We start from the raw sequence: 18318 nt of genomic DNA on the forward strand, positions 1-18318 counted from the left end.
GTTAGAAGGACCTGGGTTTGAATTCCCAGCCCTACCACTTCTTAATTATGTGATATTTGGCTCAAATTATTTAACCTCACTGAGCCTTTTTCTGCATTTCTGCAAAATGGAAGAAAAGCAATGTGACCTCAGGGGACCCTTGTAAAGATTTAATAAGGTAACATATACATAGCACTTAGTGGTCCCTGGCACAAAGAAAATGGCACCCATTAACAATAACTATAGTGATAACAATAATTTGCTATCTTTGGAGACAGATTCTAAAGGAACAAGAGAAACATTTATTGTCTGCCGGAGTCCCAACACTGTGTTGGGTACAGACCTACAACAACCTGCAAGTTAGGGAACTCCATCCTCATTTTAAACTGGCACTTGTATTACATATTACAACCCCTTGTGGGTTCTCAAAGGTTCCTTCATAATGAGATGACCATAATTGCTATTATTATTATAGCGGTTGTTATTGTTAGGTTATTCTTAAAAGAGCCTGTCTCCCTGCTGGAGTGAAACTTCAAATGGGGTGGAGGCAGGGAGTTGCTAAAACCACTGCTGTGTATGCTGAGTTCAATAATACGCCCATCTAATGACCCAATCTCATTTCCCATGCCTCTATTTCCTCATTAATTTTTCTGCCGATGTACCATCTGTTTTCCAACTTCCCTCTCTCTTACATGTGCAGAACTTGTGATGAAGAGAAGCCCCAGTCTGGTCGCCCTCACCAAACCCCCCAACTGACAGCCCAAGAGATAGGTAGGGGTAGCCTCAGTTCTAAGTCACCTGAAGCCTGTCTGGGGGCGGGGAATCCGGAAAGAGGAGAGTGGTCACGGACCCGCCCAGTGGCCCGGCCCGAAGCTGGGGAAAGAGCAGGGGTCCACCGACTCGGCGGCTCTCTGCGTCCCCGCCCTCGACCAGATCGGGGAGTCAAGAAGGACTTCCAACACCCGCCAAGTTTCAACTCAAGACTTCTGCGAGGCCGCGTGTGCCCGAGCCCTTGCACGCCTGCCTGCAACGTGGCCGCGTCCGGGACGCCCTCGGACCCCGAGGGTCACCCGAACTCTTCCCTTCTCTCTCCAGGCCGAGCCGTGTTCCAGGCCCCCCTGGCCGCGGGTTCTCCTCTCCGTGGGCCGGGAAAGCCTCCCTCCTCTCGGGCTCCAACCACCCCAGCCGAGCCCCTTCCCTGCGCGGAGCCTTAGCTCTCCTGACACCGCCCGGCTGCAGGGCGGAGGCAGGGCCAGCGGCGGAACCGCCCCCAACCGCCTCCCCGGCCCGGCGAGCAGGCGGGTGGCTGGGGCGCCTCCACCTCCTCTTCCTAAAGCGGCGAGGAGCAGACGAGCGGCATCACTCGAGCCCAGGTCCCGGCCACCGCCACACACGGTGCCCAGCGTTCAGTAGGGGGAGCAGCAGCTGAGGCGGCTGCCACAGCGGCGGGCCGGCGCCAGAAAGGTAGACTGAGTCTCGGGGAGCAGCGCCGCGGACCGCCCACCTCCCGTCCCCGGGCCGCGCGCGCCACCCGCCCCGTAACCCCACTCGTATGTGTCCTTCCAGGCCCCGGTCGAAAAGCCTGGGAGGGCCGCCGACCTACCCCCGGAGGAGGAGCCAGTCGGAGCCCAAGGCGCCACCGCCGCCGAAGCCGCGCGGAGCTGCTTTCGCCTTCATGGCCCACTCACCGGTGGCGGTCCAAGTGCCCGGTATGCAGGTGAGGACGCCCGGGCCTCCCCCGCCGTCCACGTGACTGCCCGGGAGCCGGGGGCGCGCTCCGCGCTGGGCACGGGCGACGAGAGGCGGCCCAGGGCTTCCCCGAAGCCGGGCCGGGCGCTCCGGCCAGGTGACCCGGGAAGAGCGTTCTCAGTGTTTCCCGGCGTGTAAGCTAGGTGGTGCACTGCGCCGGCCGCGCGCGGAGGGACTGGGGGCGCGGCGAGGTGGGGATGCTGGGGGGCGAGGGGGGGTGCACAAAATAGCCCGGAGCGAGACACCTGCGCCGGCTGAGCGTGGTGCGGTTGGGGGTTGGAGGTGGGAGCACTTAACTTGGGAGAGATGGAAGTGTCTCGGAAATCGTGGGGTAAAACGCAAGTGGTGCTCCCCCCTCACACACACACACACACACACACACACACACACACACACACACACACACGACACAAGTTGGGGCGGAGCAAGGCAACGGGGTGTCGGTGGTGGCGGCTTTGAATTGGGCTCTTCCTGTATGCGTAGAGCAAAGAGCGAGGTGACTTCTTTTCCCCTTTTGGTGCTGCTGCTTCAGGGCCAAGTTGTATCTCGCTCCCCCAACCTGGTCCAGCCCATAGGGTGGCGTGAGAAATGCAGGGTCCTAAGTTAGAATAGCGGAGGTGATGACTCCCCCGCCCCGCCCCCTGCCTTTCCCACAGGAGGTCTGTTGCAATGCGGTTAAAGGAAGCTTTTTGTCCTGAACAAGGGACTACTTGCCTGGGACCCAACTTTTTACTCGACATCTTCCCAGCTCTCTCCCATTATATTTTCATTTTATTGAAGAAGAAATAAGCTATGGCCACACACTTTTTATGCTGTTATGTTTTTAAATCGGTGCATTTCAAGCTATCTACTAAATGTTATCCAAGTTTACTGACTTTTAAGCGTTCACATTTTATTTTTTTTCCTTTGCTAGACAGCCTAAACAACCTATTTATGAATAGGTCAGAGACTAGAAACACTTAAGCCTCATTACCTTCTAAAAATGTGAAAGCAAACTTTTTCTACGTTCAGAAAAAATGTTTAGAGTAGTAAACAGCTTATGTTTCTAGTAGAAATCAAAGTGCTATGGATTGGGGCCTCAGTTTACTAATTAATTAATGGAATTCATTTTTTTAAAAAAAGCAGTTGGTTACATTTGATGCATGGTCACACAAAAAAGGGGACTTTTAAAATACTTTCCCCCAAAAGGACCGTTTGTGTCGGACATATATCTGACCTAGGACGCCTGTGTCTCCTAAGCACCAGGCCTTTTAGCTAAATATAGGGCAAGTCTGGGTTGAGTCCCAGGAAGTCGCTGTGTAGTTAATAAAAAAGAAAGGAAGAAAAAGGGAAATGAGAAATATTAGGGCCTTTTTATAGGTTGATCCATTCAAGCTTTACAAAATGCCTCAAACTTCCTTCTTCTCACGCCACCCCCCTCCTTCCCTCCCTCTTTCCCCCAGCCACTGCCCCTCACCCCATTCATTCAGTTCTGCCTTTGATTATATCAAGAGAATTAGTAATTTGCATTACTAACTACAGTTTTGCTCTGTCTGATGTGGAAGAAAGTGCGAAATTTTTCCCACCGTGCTCTCCTTTCCATTCTGTGAAGAGTAGAACGTTACGGATGTGTAGTTTGTCTCTGAGGGTCTCGGTACTTCTCTCTCCATTGTGTGCACGCGCTGCCTGCGTGCGTGCGTCAGCAGATTGAGTGCCTCCCGTTCATCAAGTTTGTGATTCTGGGGAACTCTGTGTGCTGAGGAGAAAATGGTTTCTGGTCTTTATTTCATTTGTCTTGACTTTATTTGATTTATATGGTTTCTGGTCCTTATTTGATTTGTCTTTATTTGATTTATATGGTGTAGGAACTGCTTGCTGTTCAGTATTTATTATGGCTCCCTGCTTTGTTTCATTATCTGAGTTCCCTATCTCTTGAATTTTAAAATCTTAATTAAGGTGGTTTAGAATGTGAATCACATATTTTGAAAGATAAATTCTGCTTTTCACTTTATGTCTGCCCAAAGTTGTGATTACTTTGTCTACCCTGATTTGGGGAGGGCAATCATCTCAATATTAGAAAAGAGGAGAGGAATATTTATTTGTCATTTTCTCTGTCTGAATGAAATGGTAAATTCTTAACTTCTTATTTCCATTTTCTTTGTATATGTGGTTCTTATGCATTTGGTGCAACACAAAAGTTTTCCACTTTTAAAATTGTGGAGTATCCTAAAAATAAATTTGATGGCATGCAGTGCGACTCTTGAGCCTAAACTACTTTGACTATTCTTTTGTTTAAAAATATTGCAGATGAGATGCAGAAATATATCACGAGCTTGTAGAATTCTCCTCGAGTTTTGTGAAAGAGGGGCAACTTTTAGACCTATAGAGTAGTAAGAAAACGTGAGTTAGCCATGTGTTCTTGAAATTCATGTATAGTATTTCCACAAATCTGGGTGAAGTGGTCGACCGGCCTATAACTTTTTAACAGTTTATTTTAGGGAATTATGAAGATTGATGGAAAAAATGATTTTTCCAGAAATAAAAACAAATTTACTTTATCCACAGTGTTTTTCTCCCCCCTGAGGAGAGACGTGAAGTCGAGCTACCTGTTCTATCACTTAAGACTTCCAGCATTCCTGACTTTCAAACAAAGAAATTTCTGTTGCCACTAGTTTAAAATAGAAAAGAAACTTGGAGTGACGAAAGAAAACCCAGGATTTGGTCCAGTTCAAACCCTTCCTTGTGAATTAGTTATTCAGACTCATATTGTTAATATTTCTTAATATTGTGGTAATGAACTTTTTGCCATATTACACCAAATGTGGAGGGTATGAATTTTTTGGGTACTTAATTTGTGCTTACTTCTCTAGTATATAACTAATTTTCCATACCAGGAGCTAAACTCTTGAAAAATATTTAAAGCACAACTTAAAAAAATAAGCCAATAAACCTGTTTCTTTCCACTCAAATATTTACTCTTTAATGATTTAAAACATGTTTTTTCTTTGAAGTTCTCAGTTGTAAATCATACTTAAGTTTAAGATATTTCCCCTTAGAACCTGCATTAGTATTTATGAAGACAAGTGTTCTAAATTGGGTGTTAAATCTTTCATAAAATGTGGGTGGGAGAATAAGGTTAAATGTTGAATTAGAGTACTAAGTATTATTATGTTATGCTTTGTGTTATGCCTTTTGTGAAAGAATTTTTTAAACTTCCTGCTAAAGAATTTAAACATTAGTCTTCATGTATCTTTAAATATGATCAGGGTGGTACAGTTTGTAAATGGTTGTTATTTGAGATGTGATATGGAAATGAAGTTTAAGGATTAATGAACACTTTATTGGAGACTTTTATCTAAGAGTTGGAAAACATTGCCTTGCATTGGTGAACCTAGTTACTGGATTCTGGGAAGGATACAGAAGTATACTACATGATGTCTGCCCTTAAAGATCTTAAAATGTTGTTGGGGAGATAAATCTAGCACATGAAATATCAAATAATGCAAAATCTGTGATACTTACTCTATAATAGAAGTTGCTGACTGGAAGAGTTGAAGGCTTGCCCCCAAAGGATTTTTAGGATCCATATTAGGGAGGGCATTTCCAAGTAGGGAAATACCCTGAGCAAGTGTGTGCACGCACACGATCTTTGAGCGTCGGATAAAATCACTTGACCTATGATGAAGAATTACACTAGAGAAATAATAGGGGGTAAGATTGGAAAACTTGACTGCGTCCAGATTATGGTGGTTCTTGAATGCTAGGGAAGGGTTTTGGCCTTCAGACTAGCCACTAAACATTTCTAAGTAAGGGAGGCTCAACAAACAAAGTTGTATATAGGAAGAGAAATCTTAAGATTGGTTGAATGGATGAGCTGGAGGATTGAGAGACTTGAGGCAGTTTGATCTACTGAGACTATTTCAACAAGGTATTCATATCTGTACAGATGTAATGGACCTTGCATTGACTGATTGCCTTCCCTATGCTTAGTACTATGAGGTAGAAAATATAATTACCAGACTTGTAATTAGCTAGTTACAGGAGGAAGAATCGAAGCCTTTGTGATGTTGAATATGGGCAACTGGGACAATTATGGTACATCCAAAAGAAATCGGAAAGTCAGGGAGAAGAGCCAGATCCAGTAGAACATTAATGATTTCTGTTCTAGGCTTGTGAAGTTCGAGGTAACAGTGGGATGACAAAATAAAAATGTAGAGCTGTATGTCTGTTATCTTGATTGTGGTGATGGTTTCAAAGGTGTATACATATGTCCAAACCCATCAAATCGTATACATTAAATATGTACAATTTTTTTTGTATCTCAACATGCCTCAGTAAAGCTGTTTTTAAAAATGTCCAGCGAATACTTGAAGATATAGATCTGGAGCTCTGGTCATTCATCAGACATTTACTGAGCATTTACTATATGCCAGTTTCTTTACTTGAAACTGAAGGGTGGGAGCCACCAAGGAGGGAAAGGTCATAATGCCAGAGAGCATGTGGAAGTGAGGGCCCTTGTGAGGCAGGAAGCATAGGTGGAGGGTTGGCTTGTAAGAAAAGGAAGGGTGACTTAAGATGCATGGGGGGGGGGGCTTCCCTGGTGGCGCAGTGGTTGAGAGCCCGCCTGCCGATGCAGGGGACATGGGTTCATGCCCCGGTCCGGGAAGATCCCACATGCCGCGGAGCGGCTGGGCCCGTGAGCCATGGCCGCTGAGCCTGCGCATCCAGAGCAACGGGAGAGGCCACAACAGTGAGATGCCCGCGTACCGCAAAAAAAAAAAAAAAAAGCATGGAGGGATGAGAAAATGTGTCAGGATCGGGAAGGAGTTAACTGGGGTGGGGGGACTTCTTAATTTAACTCTCATCATGAAACCTAAATTGGAGAAAGAATTCAGTTTGGTGTCAGAATCTAGTATGTAGGCTTCTTACCTTCCTTCCACCTTCTGAAAGGACTGATCACCTTTGCAATTTGAGGTGGAAAGAGGTAGAGAGCAATGCTTGCACTCATAGATAAAGCCAAACCATTGTCCTCGTTGGTGGGAAGCATATTCAGAGATGTTGAATATGCTAATGATAGTGGCAGAAGAGCAGCTGAAACAGAATAATCAAAGACAACTGTGAGCTGGGAGAGTTGGAGGTAGTTGCAGGGTATGGGGTAAGCAGGCTGGGGGCTGAACGGAGAGTAAACAGGAATTGGGCATGGTAGGACATGTGCCTTGAACACTCATGAGGGTCTAAAAATGGCACATGAGGACAAATGTCCATCATGTACCTCCCTTGCTTGAGTTATAGAAAATGAGAGAATATAATTTAGCTGCTACCTAGGAACCATTGAACATTGTGATACTGTGTTTTTTTATTCTGCCTTTCATTTATTCAGTGACCTTGAGCAAATCATCTATAAAATGGGGAATAATAAAAGCTGCATTTCCTTTGCCTCAGTGAGTGCTATTAGGATGAATTAGCTATCATCTGTGGAGTATATTTTGAACTCCTTCATCAAAGGTGTTATGATGTATGTGGGCAGTTCATCCTACAGAACAATGCTAGGCTAATCACATGAAAACACTGTCATTATCCCCTCTCACTCCTGCTTGACAACCCATGTTTTTCTATTGAAATCCAGTCTCCCCACCCCCCCAAAACACCCACACACATACCACCACCACCAGACCCAAAGTCTCCTGCTCAGCTTTCCAGACTTTCTGTTATCTGGCTCCTCTCTACAGATCTGTACTTAGTTATTTCTACTCCCCAACAAGAAATCCCTTTTGTTCTACCATGCCAGTTGCAATTCAGCAATCACTGACTGGCCAAATGCTACCTGATTTTCAAGGTCTCCATCTTGCTTTCCCCATGAACTTTCTCTGAATGTTCCAGGCTACAGAAATCACTCCCATTTCCAAGCACCTGCTTTATCCCTTGTCAGTAGCAGACAGTCCAGTCCTTGATTTATATACTGCCTTAGATTTTCCCTAATTATATATGTTATACTTGTCTCCCAAACTAGGTTGTAAATTTCTTGAAAGCAGGGACCATATATCTTACTTTTATTTATACCGTTAGGTATGAATTATATGTAAAAGTGTAGGCTAGTGAGTGCAGTACATATAGACTAGACTTTTCTGACTTTTTTCCATTCTGTTTCTGTAAATATATTGTGTAATGCTTGAATTCTTCTAGCTCATGAAGGCTAATTTATGTGTGTACAATGTAGACATTTTATACTTAGTAAAATGATTTTAATATATTACATGTAATAGGTCTAACAAAATATACTTGTAACTAATCAGCTGTCCACACACTGAAGCTCTCATTCTCATCTTGCAAGACCTTTGAGAGAAAAAGGAGCCCTCATTGCTTTCCTAGTAACTAGGGCTGATTTCAGACAAATTTATGGCTTTGGGAGAAATAACCTCTTGTTCCTTCCCTTTGTTCCCCCGTCCCCCAAATATACAAACAAATAAATAAAAGAAACTTCTTTACTTCTCTGTCCCAGCCGTCACATTAGAAAGAATCTGATACATTTCACTGATATTAAGATGTTTTTGATTAATGGCTCACTATGTGACCTCTCCCATGGATGTTCACATGTTACAGGAAGTAATGCCTTTTAAAAAGAAATATAATAGTAGAATTTCAAACTGCTTGGTGATAATTTTTGAATGAATTGTATCTTTTGAAAGAGTCATGGTTTTACTCATTTGTTGCTAGAAAGCAGAGTTAGGAGAACAAAAACTAACACTATTATTAGGTGTGATGCAACAAACTCCTTTTCATTTCTTGTAGTTAAGACCCAAAGAATTTCTACCACAGGTACATATAAAACAATGTCTCTGGAGGAATGCCATGAGGTAACTCATTTTTAAAAGAACAAAAATCAATAAAATATGCACAGCTAAAATTTTCATTCCATCTTATGTACATTTCTCATTTGGTCATCTGCCACTTTAGACCAAGGTGTTATATGGTAGGGACCACAGAAAGCAAACATTTAAATAAGATATTAACTAATTCCTCTCAACAATCCTATGAAATAGGAAGAGTTCTCCAATAGGAAAATGACTTCAAATTTATATTTAAAAACAGAAGAGCATATTGCTGGCCAACTCTACCCATCATCCTCTTTGTTGTCCCTCCCCCAAATCCCATATATTTCAAGCAGATCTTCTGAAATGCACATTCAAAGAAACCAGGAAACCTAGTGCAGAGCAGATCCCATCCTTCTCCTCTATTCCTGCTTGTCTCTCCCCATTACCTCTCACCAGCATTTACCTTACTGGGGATAGAGCTATACTCTCCCTCAGCCTTTTCTGGACTTGTTCCAGCATACTTCTGACAGCAGCCCGCTGGCCTTTCTTTTCCTTCGTTTATCATACGATCATGGATTAGAATGATTCGTGTCCTAAAATATTGGATTAGCCGTTGGTATGACAGCTTTGGATATTCTAGCAAAATATGAACAAAATTGTGGTTCATACTTCCTGGGGACTAGAGTAAACAAAACTATAGACAGCTTAGGTGTAAGAGTTAAAAATATTCTAATTATCTTTTTAAAAATGTCCACTCTCCTCCTTTTTGATCAAGTACCTTCAAGAATGTGCTGCTGAGGAAATCCAAGGCATTGTGTTTTTATCTTTTTCTCGTGAAAAATGTTTACAGATAAAAACTTCTCAACCTTTCTTTAAGATCCTTGTAACAGAGATTGTGTGTTCGTAGTGGTATTTTTTCCCCTCTTCCCCTTTCACCTGTTTTATAAAAAAGTGAGGAAAAGAAATCTGTAAAACCCTATCAATTTAAAATGTAAAGGACTGAAAAAAGTAGGGTTCAAATCAACTATCATTGAATTTTTCAATTTGTTTATTACAGAACAATAGAGTGTCTAGCTGAAGAATAACAGTTGCTTTGAATTATAGAAATAGCTTCCCAGTATCAACTTAATGAAGTTTTTACTGGATTTGAAATCCATACCATACTAGATATGTTAGGGAATTTCTAAGCACACTAGTGAATTACTCTACCAGATTTCAATAGTGCCTAGTAACACAATCCTAGGAGTGAATTTTTGGCAGTGGAGTAAAGACTTCAAGGACATTTAGACGCATCCAGATTTTTCTTTGAAAATGCATTTTTGAGTTGCTCTGTTAGTGCCTTTTCATCCCCCTCCCCCGGCTTTCCATTAAGCGATTGGCTTTGGGACATATCACTTTACAGTATGTTATATTAAGCTAGGATTAAACTGCTTGCTGCAGTATAGTATAAATAACATAGCAGTGGGTGATGGGGAAGGGATGGGCAACATAGATAATCAAGTGGGGCATAAGTTGTTATTAATGCAAGAAAATTTGGGGCAGCTGAGCCAGTAGAAACCATAAAGTCATAATTTCTTCCCAGAGCTAGGTTCATCATTATTGTTGCCCCCTAGAGCTGGGAAAGTTTCTGGCCTCCCTGGTCTCAATTTCCTGCTGCCTGCCTTAACTTTAAGTAGAAGCATAAAAGAAACCAATCAGCAAAGCATGCACACATGCTACTAAGTATAGGGATAGAAAATAGGACTTTGACCTCTTGTGGTTAAGGAGACTACAGTCAGTGTGTCTAGCAGCCTCAGGGAAAGAAGCATATTTCAAATGTATGCTTTTTAAGTGCTACCAACCCCATGGGAAGAACAGTTAGCAAGCTCATTAATTAGGGTCCTGTTTGCTTCTCTAGTTTTATTTCAAATCCTTTGTTTGAACTTTGCTCTGAGCCTTCCTATGTGCCTGTCAGTTAATGGTAATATATTAGACTTTCCCAAGTTGGACGCTGGTGATCCAGGTTTAATGTCTTTACACGCTTAGTCTTCATGAAACAGCTAGGTGTGATTTAAGCTAGAAAATTATTAGCAGCAAAGTTTGGAAGACCCACATTGTGTAGGACATAGTGCTTGATACCTATCTTTGAGATACAAAAAGCACAAAGGAGTCCCTGACCTCAAGAAGTTTATACTGAAACTGAAGAGATTAGACATCTACACATTTAGGCATCTAACAATGCAGAGCAATAGTAATGAATCCCAAATGTGATAGAAACTGACATAGCAGCATTCCAAGGAACATCAGACTAAGGAAGGGAATTATCATTTATAGAATGCCTTTATGCTAGGCACTTGTGCTTTTGTCACTGCACTACCTTGCTTCTAGGCAGGACATCCCTGAACAGACCCTTAAAGGAGAGTGGGAGACAGGCAGGAGAAAAGGCATAAAGGGACACACACAAGGTTCCTTCCATAACAGAGGTGTGAGGTAGGTGCTTGTTGCCATGAACTACGTTAGGACCAAATTATGAAAGGCCTTGAATGCCAGACTGAGACAGTTATTTTTAACTCAGTCTACAGCAAGTTGTTGTTGTTGTTTTTGTTGTTGTTTTTTAATCAAGAAAGTGAACTGCTGAAAGCAATGGCTCGTTGTCTGTTTTTGGAAGATTACATGAGGCTTCCAACCTAACAGGCTGGGTTGGAGAGGGAAAGGCTAGATATAATAAGTGGATGTTGTAATAGCCCAGGCTTTAGCTGTTAAGGGTGTGATCTAGGGCAGTGATGGTCAAGCTTGAGCATGTATCAGAACCACCTGGAGGGTTTGTTAAAACACAGATTGCCAGGCCTCACCTCCAGAGTTTCTTGTTTTCTTTTCCTTTTTTTTTAAACATCTTTATTGTAGTATAATTGCTTCACAATGTTGTGTCAGTTTCTGCTGTATAACAAAGTGAATCAGCTATATGTATACATATATCCCCATATCTCCTCCCTCTTGCGTCTCCCTCCCACCCTCCCTATCCCACCCCCCTAGTTGGTCACAAAGCACCGAGCAGATCTCCCTGTGCTGTGCAGCTGCTTCCCACTAACTGTCTATTCTACATTTGGTAGTGTATATATGTCCATGCCACTCTCTCACTTCGTCCCATCTAACCCTTCCCCCTCCCCATGTCCTCAAGTCCATTCTCTACGTCTGCATCTTTATTCCTGTCCTGCCTCTAGGTTCATCAGAACCTTTTTTTTCTTTTAGATTTCATGTATATGTGTTAGCATACGGTATTTGTTTTTCTCTTTCTGACTTACTTCACTCTGTATGACAGACTCTAGGTCCATCCATCTTACTACAAATAACTCAGTTTTGTTTCTTTTTATGGCTGAGTAATATTCCATTGTATATATGTGCCACATCTTCTTTATCCATTCATCTGTCGATGGACATTTAGGTTGCCTCCAGAGTTTCTGATTCAAGTAGGTCTGCAGTGTCCGTGAATTTGCCTTTCTAATGAGTTCCCAGCTGCTCCGTTGGTCTGGGGACCACTCTGAGCACCATGTAAGGAAGACTTGACAGACCTTGGTGACTAATTGGATATGGGAAGGGCAAAAACATGAGGGGAGAGTAAAGACTCAAAGATATTGTTGAGTTTGGGAGAAAATGGGTTATTTTTAAAACTTGAATTTGAAGCACTGGCCACACAACCAAGCAGAAGCAATTAGTAACAGGTTTGTTCAGCAGTGAAGATGGAGATGGGAGGTCCTACATGGAGAGACATAGTAGATGAAATTGTGAGAAATCAAAATAACATGATTTTCAATCATCCTTCCAAGAAGCTGAACTCAATTTTGTATTAAGTTTTGTAGCTTCCAAAATCTCGCCGTCACCCACTTCTGTGCTCCTTGATCCAGGTACGTTTGACAGCTCAGTAAATGCTCTTCAAATGCAAACACTTTTATTAAGAACATGAAATCTATTTATGCTTATACTTGTGAAAATGCAGTTTGGCTAAAGTGAAATAAAATGCCAATTTCCTAAATGCCAGTAAGTGGCACCATTTACCCCAAAGATAGACATTTTAAAGACTTTTTCCAATTTTGATACATCTCATCAATTCTGTTGTACAGAATCCCTTTCCCTCACTCTGTATTCCCCCCCAACAAAACCCGGATGTAATAACTCTGAGCTACTATTATGTCAAAAATACCCATTCAAAGTTATCATATTCCATATGGAAATGTGTTTACATATGGAAATTCTTGGAGGGGAGAGGAAGTTACTTCTGAATCATTAAGGAAATATCAAACCACTTCCTAAATGGCCTTTCTGACTCCAGCTTCTGCTCTCTAAAATATTCTCTATACCTGTCAGATTAATATATTGCCATTTGCCAACAGGTGCCATGTAGGAAAGCTCAGAGCTCAGTTTAAACAAAGGATTAGAACTGAAAATAAGAGAAGCAAATGGGCCTACTTAATGAGTTTGCCAACACCAAACAATGTGAGCAAACTTGATTCCCCACTTCATTCACCAGTCTTGGACCTAAGTCACTTTTCAATTTCTAAAATGAACACACAGCTAACAAAACCGAAATTATCCTTCAGAATCGAAGATGTGCCACCAGTGAGGATGTTCAAAAACGTGTAGAAATGTACCTCTAAACACATTTTAGGTGATGTTTAATTACCATTAAAATAAGTTCCTTGAGTACCTAGGGGACTTTCTCCCCCTTTAGGCAATACAACTTGTTTGGGTGTAAAATTCTGATATGTTTACCTTATACCTCTCACCTCTTTTGGGGTAGCTATCTCTTTTCCAGGATACTTAGTTACTTTTGTGACCCATTTTTCATTATTTTGGACGGTAAATTAAGTTTTCATTGGGGAAAATTGATGGGGGCTGTGTGTATATGCACATGAAATGTATATTGTACATGAAGTATATTTTGTGTTTGAAAACACTTTTGATCTATTCAAGAAAATGAGGCTCAACATTGGCCAGTAGAGTTTTTAGTCAGCTGTACCAAATTTAGACATAACTATTTTAAAAAGTAGAAAAGTGCATTGTCAAAATAAAAATGGGTAAAAGATAGGATGGTCACTAAGTTCAAGAAGCAGAAAATGATGATTTGGTAATGTCATTTAAGAAGGTCTGACCCCAATAAAGATGTTAAAAAAAAAAAAGAAGGTCTGCATATAAAAGGAATTCAGTAAAATTGATGTAAAAATTATGTACTCAGTAAAAATTATGGTATCCATGGATTTGCTAAGTATTTTTATTATATAGAGTTCTTTACCACCTTTAGAAAGATTTATAAAAATCTTTAAATATGTATTTATAAAAGGTAAATACATATGCATATATGTACCTATGACTAAATACATAACAGTGTTATGAGGATTTTACACGTTGCAGTTTTATCATCACTAGTTCCTTTTTCTGTCTTTAATATTTAAACTATTACTATCCTTAAAGAAATTGGACTCACAGCAGTCTATTCCATACAGGAAACAGGTCATGGAAAACAACTTTTAATGAAATTCAGTACCAGTGTTAAGCTGTTTTAGTGAATTAGAATTGGATTGAACATTACGTAGGATTATATTTATCAAGATTCTCAATTCTCTGCTTAATTTCTCCCGTAGAATAGTCTTACAGAGAATCATTGCATCAAAGGAACTGCTTTTGATAGATATAAATCTGTTTACCTATTAGTAAAATCAGAGGCATGTGAGTAGTATACAAATGACTTCTGGTTAACAGAAACTTGTGATCATTGTCTAAGCTCTTATTTTGAAGCTAAAATTGTTATAGGTACTTTACACTAGATTCTAAGGTGATAGGGAATGGAGGGGGTTAGGGCATTGGATTCTGTTTTAGTGGCAAACAAAATCTCATACAGGAGAGCTGCTTTTTTTTTTAACTATTTATCTCTTCATGAAAAATGGTGACTGTCACTGAAAGATCTTTTTTTTACTCTGTCACAGGCTTCCCAAAGGGTACATAAAATGAAAACGTGGGATTTAACTAGTTAAATAGTGAATCAGGTTTTAACATAGGTGACACCTCCATCGTCATCTTTTCGGACTGTGATTTCTGGTAATAGCAAGTGAAAAAAAACTATCACCGCTGTTGCTATGGCTCTTCTATGTGCTGAGGTTCAGGCATCGTTTTGGAGGCTGCAGTGTAAACCGTGCTTTGGGAAGGTAGAATTTCATAATACCAGAGGATTTCTGCTGCTCATGAGCAGACAGAAAATGTAGGTGAGGGAAAAGGTGTTGGACACTGGAAGAAGAGAAAGACAGTATTTCCTAGGAAGGGAAAAAGTAGTCTTTTGCTTTAAAGATTGAGAATTCTCTCTATATTTTTTAGAATGGGAAATTTCTCTACTTTCTGCAGAGAGGAGAAAAAGCTAACAGAAAAGGAAATTGGGGAGGTAATAGTAATTCATTTCTTTCTTGTTGCTTATGACTTTTGTGATAAAAGTTACATTTACGTAATCGACTTGTTATGGCAAGAAAATGTAAAGAGTCTTTTGTGGTTGGGAGAAAGCTTGTGAAAGATCAGGGGGAAGAGCTGACATCATAGGGATGGTGATTTCAGCTGCTTTTCTGTTTACGATGTGCAATTTTGGTGGCGTGTATACTGCACCAATAAATTGTTTCTAGACACTTGGAGTCATTTTGGGTGGCCTTTTTTTCCCTCTGTAGGCAAAATGAATACTTTTCATTAACAAGGAAAAGTGCCAGATTATCACTGGATTATATCTGACTAATTTGGACTGTTATTTGGGGATGGGGAAGGGGAGGCTAAAGAGAAGAAATCTTTCTTCCAAATGACTGGAATTAATATGATTGTTACTTTTCCAGTAGGTTCTGGCCTTAAAATTCTCCCTCAGGGAATGATTAAAACAGTTTTTTGGAGCATTTCAAGGCTGTGTAGCATCTCAGATTTACTTTTAAATAAGTTTGCTTAATCACTTTTTAGCACCACTTGATTTATGTCTTGGCTGGGAGAAGAATTCTAGAGAAGTTTGTAGTCCAATTACTTTTTTCTAAGAAGACTTATACTATATTATTCTGTTGTTGGCTTTTAACTTTCCAATAGTTTAAAAGGTATAAATGTCTTCATACTTGGAAAAAACCAACAACAACATTGTATTTTGCCCAGGGATTGCAGCCCCCTCCCCACTTTCCAGGATAGAGACAGCTTTCTCCCATTGTCCATCCACGTGCCTGGGTTTTTGGGGAGAGTCAATCTGTATAACCCAAAGCAATTTAATTTGATTACTCTTGTGTGTTATTCTTTAATGGCAGTGTGTCGTGCAGTCATAGTGTAAGTATGATCCTGATTGAAAGATAAAGCACGGTTTTAGATGATTTTTTAAAAACCCTTTTAACTCAAAAGATGATCCATATATTGTAAAAGAATATTCTTATTTAATATGGCCAAGTGATTCCAAAGTTTGAGAATTTAATTCTTTTTTCCTAGTAGGACACTAAATTGTCTTCTCCTAATTGCTAGAATGAAGAATGTAGTGTATTCTCTTCCTTTATACTGTGAAATAATGCCTGCACACATCTCCTCAAATGTAAAACTGTGAGCTTTGGGGATTCTGCTCAGGAGTCTGGACCTAGGCTATTATTTATAAAAGATAAGAGATCATGTATTCATTCCAAGCAAATTTTGAATTGGATGTAATTAATTTTCTCCTGAGGCAATTAATGTGTAATTACTTTTCTACTATGTGTAATTAATTTTCTACTAAGAGGTAGTAAGGCTGTAATGTTTGGCTTATGTTTTGTACAAAAGGAAGTTTCCTTGAAATTTTGCATTTTCCCCTCTCCCTTGTAAATATTTTTGAATGCCTGTATTTTTTAAAAATAATAATGATCACCTTCTTCCAGTAGTGTTTTTGGAGCTTTGTTAATCTAATGCAGCCTTTCTCAATTGCAATTGTCATTCTGCACCACAAAACAGAGACAATGGTATGAGTTAATGTTTTCTCAATTCTCCCAAGAAGGACACAACTAAAACCATTCTAGATGCACTAGAGAGGAGTTTATTTATTACACACAGTAGATTCCTTAGAGCAGCAGTTGGCAAACTATAGCCAAGGGCCAAATCCTGCCTGCAGTCTGTGTGTAACCTGAAAGCTAAAAAGAAATTTTTTTTTTACATTTTAAAGAGTTGTTAAAAAAGAATATATGACAGAGACCAGAGACTGTACCTGGCCCACAAAGCCTTTAAGACATTGACTGCGTGGCCCTTTACAGAAAAAGTTTGCCAAGCCCTGTCTTAGGGCATGGAACCTCATTGAGAATTGCTGATCTAAAAAAAGGAAGCATTATATAGTATTTTCTCTGGGATTAGGTATACAGTAAGATAATAGGAAAGTTTCTCTTTTTGAGGTAACTGACTTGTATATTGGTCCCATTATTGTAATGCTTAATTCAAGGAAAGACTCCAGATCATAGTTAATAGGGAAATACATTTTTATTTGTTTTCTAGACAAAAATTTTAACGGTTGAGTGATATAGAAAGTTCTGTTGGTAACAGAAAATGAACGATAAATTATGTGTATGTATATACAAATATATTTTAATATTTTTCTTAGTTTCTATAGCAAAAAAATAAAAGTGACTGAATTTTATAGGACTATGAGGAAGGGCATTGATTGCTTTTATCACGATTTTAAATTAAGGAGCTATATCTATTAGAGAAGGAAAGTGAATAGAGAGAATTAGGCGTCAGATATAATCACATTTGTTTCCTCCTTGTACTGAATAAGTGTCTTCACCCTACAATTAGCATCTCAGGTACCTTGTCAGCAGTAAGGAGAATAGTACTTAATCAAAACTGCATTAAAATGATTAGATCATAGCATATGAAGTAATTAGGCTCTACCAAATGCCACTTAACTACTTGATTTAGTGGGAGAGGTGCCATCAGCCATAAAACATATATTGGTCAATCACAAAATTATCAAGGGAGAAAAAGACCAGCAGGAATTATCTGTAATTTGCTGCTGATTTCCTTTATCTCCATATTCAGTTAATCATGAAGTTCTAGCAGTGTTTTTTTCTTGGGAAATGTCAGACATCATCCCTTCTTTTATCATGCCATTCTGGCCTCTGTCACTAAATACACTTGGAAAGCTGTGCTGACAACTTTCCAAGGCAATGTGCAGAAATAATGAAACTACCTGAAACACAGACTTTATTTTTTCACTCATCTGCTAAAAGCTTTCAGTGGCTCCCTACTAACCTGTCAGAAATTCCTAGGATGGATGAGTCAAGTGAGGCTTCTGAGATGGTCAGGAAAGGCATCACTGGATGGCTGAGCTGGCTTTAAGACTGGGTGGGAAGAAGGGAAAGAAAGGAAGGGAATGAAATTAGGCAAGACAAGAAAAGACAAATGGACTTCTAAGGTTGTGTTTTTCAAAATCTTCTGTGGGTCCTTTTGGGGAGGGCCATAAAGATTTGTTTGGTGAATGGTACTTTATCTCTGGTTAGGGCTGTAAAATGATAGGGTACCAGTCAGCTCAAGTTGTAGATCACCGATCTTTTTGGGTAGCGTACTGTTCAAAGCATTCTAATTACTTTGAATTGCTCATCAAGATTATTTTCGCTATGGCAGTTCGAAAACTAATTAAGGAACTTTGCCATTTGTCTGCATCCTGAGGTTACTTGTTTGTCATTGCCCCCCCACCCCATCCCCAGCTAGAAATCACTCATTATAAAATCAAAACCGCCAAGTATTTTATAAAGATCACTTCCAGTTCTAAAACCCTATGGTCCTTTAAAGTTTCTAAACAGATTGTATAGCA

At 40.3% G+C, this 18318-nt stretch overlaps 1 protein-coding gene across 2 annotated transcripts in view; it reads left to right on the forward strand.

The window, feature by feature from the left end:
- Positions 1-1293: 1293 nt before the first annotated feature.
- The window catches only part of STK26 (serine/threonine kinase 26), a 65093-nt gene continuing 48068 nt past the window's right edge, over positions 1294-18318 (forward strand). Inside the window, exons 1-2 of one of the 2 annotated variants that reach the window (XM_033416203.2) lie at positions 1294-1443; positions 1546-1696. In XM_033416203.2, coding sequence (XP_033272094.1) covers positions 1655-1696 — 42 coding nt within the window. In that variant the 5' untranslated portion in view covers positions 1294-1443; positions 1546-1654. The remainder of the gene's footprint in view (positions 1444-1545; positions 1697-18318) is intronic. The other variant, XM_012538970.3, reaches the window with a different exon arrangement.

This window comes from Orcinus orca, chromosome X (assembly GCF_937001465.1).
Source record: "Orcinus orca chromosome X, mOrcOrc1.1, whole genome shotgun sequence".
In the NCBI taxonomy this organism is placed as follows: Eukaryota; Metazoa; Chordata; class Mammalia; order Artiodactyla; family Delphinidae; genus Orcinus; species Orcinus orca.